Source organism: Volvox carteri (assembly GCF_000143455.1).
Source record: "Volvox carteri f. nagariensis unplaced genomic scaffold VOLCAscaffold_37, whole genome shotgun sequence".
Taxonomy (NCBI): Eukaryota; Viridiplantae; Chlorophyta; class Chlorophyceae; order Chlamydomonadales; family Volvocaceae; genus Volvox; species Volvox carteri.
In genome coordinates, this window is record NW_003307580.1 from 250979 (window position 1) to 260665 (window position 9687).

At 57.6% G+C, this 9687-nt stretch overlaps 1 protein-coding gene across 1 annotated transcript in view; it reads left to right on the plus strand.

The window, feature by feature from the left end:
* VOLCADRAFT_94375 (uncharacterized protein) overlaps nucleotides 1–730 on the plus strand; it is a gene marked incomplete at both ends in the record, with an annotated part of 1148 nt that extends 418 nt beyond the window's left edge. Inside the window, 2 exons of the mRNA XM_002953544.1 lie at nucleotides 28–132; nucleotides 328–730. Coding sequence (XP_002953590.1) covers nucleotides 28–132; nucleotides 328–730 — 508 coding nt within the window. The remainder of the gene's footprint in view (nucleotides 1–27; nucleotides 133–327) is intronic.
* Between the last annotated feature and the right edge of the window lie 8957 nt (nucleotides 731–9687).

Here is a 9687-nt window from a genome sequence, read left to right on the forward strand (position 1 = left end):
GACCCTGCTGGACATCCTGCCACACAGTGCTGGTGTGGAGTGCACGTTCAGCATCATGGGCTGGGTCCACGACAAGCAGTCCAACTGCTTCAAGGTGTCCACTGTCAACAAGATCACCATGATCAAGATGTGGTAAGACAGCCTTCACCTTCACGGCCCCAAGCGTGACAAGAAGACCATTGAGGATGTCCACGACCTGATGCTGGTCCCCACCCTGGAGATCAAGCAAGCCCTGGCAGCCCCCAGCACCACCACCACAGCCGCCACCGCCTCCACCCCCGCCACCCCCACCCCCACCGCCACCACCCCTGCTGCAGCCACCGCCAGGCTGAGCACCTCTGTCCGGACCTGGTCTGTCAGTGCCAGCACAGCTACCACCACGACCCCTAGCCCTGGCCCCTGCCCCATACCCGAGGAGGTGTTCGGTGGCGTGGAGGAGGATGACGCCAGCCCTGACAAGGTGGTTGGCTTCCTCTCGGCCATCGGCAACACCATGCAGGGTGACATGCAGGCGGAGGTGCAGGCCCTGCATGCAAACGGCATGGCCTTCTCGTCCATGATGCTGGCAGTGATCTACGGCATCAAAGATGAGATGGACCCCATGCAGCCCACTGTGTTGCCCCTGCCGCCATCCCGTGGCCTCACCCAGGACAATGACACCAACTTCGGTGCTGCTGACGGTGTTTGGTGTGTTCTGAACGGTCCCAGTTCACCCAGTAGTGCCTGCTAGGATACTATGAAGGTTCACCAGACATGGGCCAGTGCCCGCCCGGTTAACGTTGTTGTTAAGATTTCTGATGTATGGCCCAGCGCCCACCATGCAACTTGCAAGGTTCACGGATGGACGGGCCAGTGCCTGCAAGCATCCCCTTCATGACACGTGCTGGTCACATCGTTTGTGGGAAGAATGGTGCATATGCTGCACTCAGCATGATGCCACCTTTGTGTGATGCCTTGGAACCTCATGCATGATGGGTTCTATGTTATGTAACGTTTGTATGCGCTCTCCTTAAGTGCCATCAATGCTGCAACCGAACGTGAACATGGGAGGGGTGGGGACTGGTGGAGCGGGGCACACCGTCGCTCTATGCCCCCAGGGCTAACAGGGCTAACAAACCGAGGGGGACAGCAACAGTGAACCGACAAGGGACCTTTCCATGGGAAGGCACGGACCAGAACCGTTTTAGACAGCTGTCCGATGAGGAATTAGACAGACAGCATGTTCCATCTGACTGGACTGAGACCAGCAGCGACCAGACACACTGACACTGAGGTGTTGGACCCTGCAGCAGTTTTCGTAACGCTACATAAAGATTGATGCTACCTTTATATTAATGATTTATAGTTTCCGAAGGTTCCCGCAGGTTCCCGCACGTTTCCGCAGAGGGTTCACGGATTACGGCAAATTCCCGCAAAGGCAGGTCAAGTTTCGGCTCGTTCCCTGGGTAGCTCAGTTATGCCAGCTGTAAACGTACGGCATTTTCCATCAGTGCTCGGCCGAAACGGAAACCCTGCGGAACGGAAACTCTGCAAAACCTATTTCCGTGTTTTCGGCAAAGAGGACCAGGAACACCGGAAAGGCCGAAACTAGTTGCCGGCCTTTTCAGCCAGCACCGTACACGGAATCTGTTTTCAAAGCGTACGCATGGTCTTGAAGCGTGCGAAACTATGCAATAGTTTGATTTCATGCATATAATATCGGGAATAATCTCAGTTCTTAGCAAAGACCCAGGCACCTCAGTTGATGGCCCTGACCGAGTCAAAAAGAAGGGTGGGAGGCCCCAGGACCACACCGTTTCAGTAAGAGGGACTACAATACCAAGTCAAAGACATGGAGCGTCTCCTGCAAGTACTGTCCCTGCCCTCGGCGGACATGATTTCCTAGCTTTTTTCCTATGAGCCAAGAGGCTTCGTGTAAGATGCTCAGCCCCACCTCTGTCAATAGATGATCACTTATCCCAGACAGTCCAATAAGCAAACCGTCAGACCCCGTGACACTTCCCTACACCTCTGTAGCCCTCACACGATTACAATTTGCAATTCTTGCCAAGCAAAAGACACATAGCTCACAAAGGATACAATTCTAGGCCTGTGCGACCTTTGGGTAGGTGACAGTGGGTGATCACGAGACCTGAGAGCTGTCTGAGGGTATCCTAAGCATGCGCCTCGGCGCGTAAAGCCCATTTACGACGTTTGCCACTCATAGACATAACAAACTGCAGCATCTCGAAATTTCCGACAGTAACCGGAGGTTTCGCACGAATGTCAAAAATCGGAAACTGTTTCGCAAACGTAGCCTAGGTTTCGGCCCGAGCACTGGCGTGCTTGCTTCGTTATCATAATGCAAGAATCTGATATGAAATACAAGAATACATAGTTAGATTTGAGCATAAACGGAATATGTACTGAAACGGATACTGAACGAGCATGAACGAGCCCTGACGGCCGGGCGGAAACCCGGTTTGGAAACCCGCCCGGCTTGGCAACGCCCACGTACAACTTTGCCTACATTTCTACTGCATCAATCAGGCTAATTGCCTCACAATAGCTTACATCTAGCTCGAGCTACGGATCGGTCCCGGTGCACGTGAGAGTCACGGAACGGGGACCCCAAAACGAACGGCGCAAGGCCTCACGCGGGGAACGTAAACCCTCCCCGTCAAAATTGCAGCAGTTTGCAATTTTCTATGGTAATGTTTCAGCAGCTCCAAAACGTTCTGATGCTGTAAAAGCTGCAAGCTTATCAGGTGTAATGATGAACGACGGTGCAAACCGTACTCCCCGAACCGTTCCTTCTCTGTAATCCATAACCCGGTGCTGTCCGCCAGTATAAAGGAATGTTATTCATGTATACTGGGCCGTAATCGTGCTGTCATGTATAGCGGTATCAACCCTTACTTGCCCGTAGCCAAGAAGCTATTGAAAACCTGCCCTTAAGAAGACAGAAATAGTAGCGAAGTAAGCACGGAAAGTTCCTACCCACACTTTTAACGAAATGTCAACAAAAGAAGCTGCGGAAAACGCCGCCACCAAAGAACATGTGCCCTTACTTTACACGCAGCCTGAGCAAGACGAAGGTCCCGTAGAGGAGTATTTCTACGCTGATCGTAATACATGGTGATGTGAATGCCGTGGGTGAGGAGGATGCATCATCGGGTGAGGGTTCGAACACCGATGAGGATGATGGGCCTGAGGACGTGAACTCCCGCCAGCTAGTGGCGGAGATATACTTTAAGTTCGTCCAAAACCGATGATGCGCTAGCGCGCCTGACAGCTGCACGGGCGGGGTCTGGTGACACTCGCGAGTGTCACCAGATCGATCGGGTGCTGGAACCTGGGTTGGGCGATGTCGGAATATGGCTTGGGGCCGTGGCCTTGTGAGGGTACTTGGGGGCTGTCTGCAAAAAATCAGACCGAACACTTGACTTCGGGTCGGGGCGCTAGGGTGCCTGACAGCTGCACGGGCGGGGTGTAAGAAGGGTTCAGCTCCCTTGGTATCTCCCTGTACTCTTTGCCTGGTGTTACATTGCCTGGTGTTACATTCGTGCGAATTGCTAGGAATTGGGAACTCCCCGGATCGAATCCGGTTGCGAACATATCAGACACAGGCATGATGCAGCATACTCTTACCGCAAATGTGGATGCCGGGGTGAGCGAGAAGTGTGACATGGTGACCGGACAAGACTGTGGTTTGCCGGAGCTCTCCGCCCGGCATGTAGGCCAGGCACTGACGTCCGCTGCGGTGACTGCATTCCTGAACGCCTGATGAAGCAGATCTTACGTGATGTGACGGTGTGACGGTTTTGTGGACGAACTTAAAGTATACCTCCGCCACTAGCTGGCGGGAGTTCGCGTCCTCAGGCCCATCATCCTCATCGGTGTCCGAATCCTCACCCGATGATGCATCCTCCTCACCCACGGCATTCACATCATCATGTACCGTAGTGCTACTTATAGTTCGTGCTACAATAATTCGGGAGGCACCACGAATATGTAGCACATACAAATTCTAAGGTATCCCAAGGGACCGCAGCCCCGAAATATCGTACCCTCCGAAGCCGGTCGATCAAACTTCAAACCACCCAAACACTGTATTGGCCCGGCCGGTTGGTTATTAGGTCGTTGCCACTGGTACTGAACTGTACGATCGGTCCAGAATTTGCTAGGGCATTTCCAAAGTGCGAAAATGGTGAGAGACCATGAGCCTAAGGGTTCCCGGTGGAGGGAGACTGACTGGAAGCTGCAGTTTGAAAAGCCCCGAAACTTTGGAAGGGGCCCCGAAATTTGTATCATGCCCGCAAAATCTGGTCCGGCCTTCCCCGAAATTCAAAGAGCACGTACAAATTTCAGAAAGTTTTTTGACCCCTCCCCGAACAAAGCGATCACGAACTATAAGTAGCACTACGGTATACGATCAGTGTAGAAATACTCCTCTACGGGACCTTCGTCTTGCTCAGGCTGCGTGTGGAGCAAGGGCACATGTTCTTTGGCGGCGGCATTTTCCGCAGTATCTTTCGGGGTCCCCGTTCCCTGACTCTCACGTGCACGAGGACCGATCCGTAGCTCCACCGTGCACCGAAACCAACTGTTGTAAATCATCGAAGTTGTCAAAGTTTGCTTATACCTAATAATTTGCCAAGTTTCCAGAATTGAGCTCGCGCGACAGGGCGGCAGGCGGGCCCAGTTAGCTTAAACCTGGCTAACTGGCGCATGCTTGCTTCAAGTACCCGACTTTTAGCCTCTCAGTTGCCTTACCTGGCCCCACTAAGTGGCTAATGGAAGCCGGCCCTAGACGTATTTTCGAGTCGTCAATATATCTTTTCCAGTTCATGCAGGCAGCGGGTCTTCTGTATTGCTAGCAAGTCTGACTGGATGGCTCTTATATCATGTCCTCAGAAAAGTACCGATCTGCGGATGCAAATCCCGTGATATGCCCAGATTACAACATTTATTTCCCCTCTAGTAGTCCTGGACCTAGGACATTTCCAGGGTAAGTGTGGTTTTGGTAACTGTGGATACCTGTGGTAATAATAGCCAATTTACATGTAACGTGCCATTACCTGTAATGTGGCAGAAACGTGGCCCCTCAAAATGGCGTCCAGTTTTCAACGATTTTATGTAAACTTGCAAAAGCAGGTGTTTCCCCCTTAACTACTGATCAAAGATTCGAGACCGCACGCCGTTGGATGCTGCTGCTGGGGCGCCTCAGTGTAACCGTTCGTATGGCAACAAGAGCATGAATAACAACATTTGGGGGTCAGCGATGGGCTCTGGATGCCAAGGAGTCTATCTTGTGGTACCTCCCTGTAAGCGATTGCACACAGGAGCACCATCACAACCACCACCATGTGGTCGGGTGGGGGCGTTTGTGCTCCTCGAAGAAGAGGTCCTTCATGCGCTTGTCGGAATTTCATCCCCACGCACGCGAACACCCGCAAAGAAACAAGTGAAGAAATACTCTTGGTGGTTTACATGTGGTTGAAATACCTTTTACATGTGAACACCTGGAAGCAGAGCACAACAATAGTCCCCCGATAACGACCGCCCCAACGGTAGTGCTACCTTATGTTGCTACTGCTGCTGCTGTTCATACATCAGTATGGCAGCGGCCTGCTGCAATACCTCTCGCTCGTCCGCCAGCGACACGGATGAATCCGAAACCCGCAGCCATGTGCTGCTGGTGCTGCTGCCGCAGCCACTGCTGCCGCCGTGTACCCTGGCCCTGACGGCGGTGGTGGCACTGCTACAACCTACTGCCGCTGCATACGGCAACATCGTCGTGATTCTGCGGTACATTAGGTAGTGACCCGACTGTGGGCCGCCGTAATGCACAACTACAGCCATCAGAACGTACGGTGCCGCCGCCTCCACCGAATGTCGTACGTCTCTGCACATCTCCTCGGCCACGCCGAGCGGTTGGCTTCCTCCGCTGCAGCCCTCGGCAGCCACGACCTGCTCCTCCTCCTTCCTGCCAGCTTGCACCGGGGGTGCTGGAAGCGCCGTCACTCCGCCTCCCAGCAGCTCCAGCTCCTGCGGTCCCAACACCGCCGGGAACGTCACGTGGCGGCCGTCCTTCACTACCGTACCGACCCGTGGGTCCCACACCGTCCGCAGCAGCTGCACTACCAGCACCGGCGGACAGCGGGCCACCCGAGTCTGCCGCAGCGCCCTAGTGTGCACCGTCATCAGAGGCGGTGTTACCGCCACGGTCGCAGCCCCCCCCGGTGCCGTACAATGCCGCTGCCACTGCTGCTGCATCATGAGCTCCGTCAGCTGTGCTAGCTCCGAGTCCAGATCAAGATCGGGCAAGTGGGGCGCTGACAGAAGCGCTTCCAGACGGGACAACCGCTGCGCGGCGTGCTCCTGTTGCGCCTGTTGTGGTGCGGCCGCCTGGCCCCACCCAACCGGGCCCGCCTCCATCTCCCCACGTGCCCGCCTCAGCGCCTCGCTCAGGCTGCAGCGGCAACACGACACACCTTCCATCAGCTCGGGCTGCAAGGGGGAGAGGGGGTCATCACGGCAGGACTATCACACACACCCGTGACAGCAGCGACATAGCGATGATGCTCACAACCAACCGAATCAGGGTCAACGAGGAAACAGGGGGGTGGGGAGATAAACAAAGGAGCGTCATACAGCGACCTATGCCGCTACAGTCTCCATTCAGTCCTCCTCCACCGCACCTTCCATCCACCTGCCCTCTGTCCCTAATATCAGTGGAACCCCAACGCCGCACAGAATCATGCTACCTGCATAGCCAGCGCCAGGCAGTCCCGCAGCGTCGACATGCCGCAGTTGGCATATTGCGATATCGTATGGAGCTGCCCGCAGGCGGCTGACACCGCCGCCGCTGCAGCTACAGCCGGCACCGTTCCCGCTGTGGCTGCATGTTGAGCCGCCAAGCCTGGGGATATCTGCAGATGATGTCCCGTCTGCTCCTGCTCCCAGCCTTGCTGGTGGTGGTGGTGGTGGTTCTGATCGCGATCCAGCTGATGGTTCAATGAACCCGGCAGTAGCGACGGAGCCTGCTGCTGCTGCCGAGGTTGCGGTGGCGGCAGTAGCGGACCCGTCACGGCAGGTGCACCCGCGTCCGGGTCGAGGGAGGGAAGCAGCGACCCCCACCGACTCAGCGGGGCCCCCGCCGACACCGTGCCGGGCAACCCTCCTCCCTCTGGCGGTCCCCCTCTGGAACCCGCGGGGAGTGCGGCAGGGTGCCGCTGCGGGTGGTGTGGAGGGCTCTGGGGCCCCGTTGCCTGGCGGCCCAGTGCTTTGGCGGATGGTACGGGTGAATGTGGCTGCAGTGGTGGCTGTGGAAGGCTCGTCCGCGGCGGTAGGGGCAGTTGGAGGCACCAGAAGGGCTCCACCTGGGTAGCTGACCTGCGGAGCGGCGGGGTTGGCTTAAGACTACAGTTGTTTATTGCGGGGAATGCAAAAAGGAGAGGCCAGGGGAGTTGGGGGGTCGAGTAATAAGAGCCAATTCAGGGTTGAATCCAGGATGGGATGTGCAATGGTTGAGGACGGGACGGAGACATTCACAGGATGTCATGCGCCTGCTCCTGCACCCTACTTTAGCTCTGCACCGACGTGTGTGCTTACGTGGCGCCGCAGTCGCCGCAAGTGGAGGTGACGGAGAGCAGACCTCGCAAGGGACTGGCGGGGGCCAGGTGGCCGGGGCATGAGGGGCAGGGGCCGGCCGCAGCAGCAGAGCGGAACAGCCCGCAGTTGGTAGATGAAGAAGAGGAGGAGGAGAGCAGCATGCAGCCGCCGCCGCCGCCGCCGCAACAGCTGCCGCTGTGGCCATTTGCGGCGCTGGCTGTCGCGACGGAAGTGGGGAGGGGCGCGGTGGCGGAACCGGCTTGAGCCCCTTGTTGAACCGAGGCGACATCTGATGCTGCCGCGTGCTCCAACACGTCACACCGCTGCCCATTCGGTCGTCTGAGGCTACAGCTGCCACAGCTACTGCTGTCCGCATGTTCGCTACCACCGGGTGGCTCAGGAGCACCCGGGCGGCCCGTCATGGCCACCCCGCCCGTATTGTCGCAGGGCGGTCTGAGACTCTGACCCTGGCTGCCCTTCGGCTCCGTGGCCGCTGCTGCTGCTGCCACCGCCGCCATTGCTTCCGAAGCCTCCGGCGCCGCTACAGCCGTTAACGTCACAGCAGCATCCTGCTCTTTTGATTCTCGTGTAGCGGTAGCAGTAGCAGCTGCTGCTACTGCGGCGGCGGCGGCGGGAGCGGCGACGGAGTCAGCAGTGGCGGCAGCAACAATCCGTTCTAGCGGCGAATTGATCCACCTGCCGTACAGCATGTACCACGCCGCCAGCTCCGTGTCCAGGGAGTCGCAGAGGCACTGCGCACAGTGGTTGCCGGTGCGCGGGACGAGTATACCCGGCCGACACAGCTCATTAGGTTCATCAGGCAAAGCTATGTCGCGGTGCTGTTTCCACAGCCGACCGCTGCTCCACTTCCCCCCCCCCTTGTGTTAATCTCTTCAAACGTCCGTCAAACCAAATGAGGTAGGTAGGTAGGTGGGTAGGTGGATGGGTGGGTGGGTGGGTAGGTATGTAGGTGGGTGCATGGATAAGTAGCAGGTAGGTAGGTAGGTAGGTAGGTAGGTAATTAAGGAGGGAGGGAGGGAGGGAGGGAGGTACACACGGATACTTGGAAGTGCTGTATAATGTAAATCCACACCTACAAATGGGAACTGAAAGTACTCCGGGTGCACCCTCTTTCTTTCCTCGCCATCGCAGGAAACCCCCCTGCCGCCACCACCGCATGTACCATCCCAACATCCCACCGCCGACTGTACGGTACTGTACGGCATCTCACCCCCAGGGCCTCCGCCGCGTCATTCTGCTGACCTAGCTCCAGCGCTGATCCCGCTACATGTCCTCGGAGCGCCGCCAAGAGAACGGACGGGTCCAAGGGCCCCGACGCAGGAGAGCTTGGCCTTGGTGGCGACGGCAGTGCTGCCGCCGCCGTGCATGTCGCGTCAGTCACGCCTGCGCGGCTGTAGCTCGGCTGGAGTTTCCGCAGTATGGCATCTAACCGTAGCAGCAGCGTACCCGTAGCGAGGCGCTCCAGCGGCGATGGCGGCGGCAGTAGCCGTGGCCCTCGACGGCAGCCGGTGGCGGCGGTGGGCATGACGACTGCCGTACACGCGGCGGCGGCGAGTGGCGACAAGAGGGACGGCCGGTGGGCGCCCGACCGCTGAGACGCTGAGTTATGTTGGTGCGCCTGCTGGCCCGGTAATCGCTGCTGCTGCTGCTGCTGCTGCTGCTGCGGTGGCGGCGGCGGCTCCCAGCCTGAACCCGGAAGCAGTTGGGTATCGGTATCGGGGGAGCGGGGAGCGGGGAGGGGGGAGCGGGGACCCAGTGTGTGATTTGGACAGCGAGCTGTGGAAGGATGCGGCAGATGCACTACTGGCGTGTATAAAACTACTGGCGTGTATTCGCTCAAGGGACTGAGTGCCGTACCCGAACCGCGGCGGGGGAGTACCGACGGATGGGGAGGAAGTTTGCCGTACCGCGGACTGCACACTTTGCGGTAAGTCGGCCACCCCCACCTCACCTTGCAGCCAGAGGGCCGTCCGACATAATCCACGAACCAGTAACAGCAACAGCGGGGCAGCAGCAGCTGCCGCCGCGTCCAATGCTGTCGCCGCCCGCCGCGCCGCTGCTGCTGCTGCT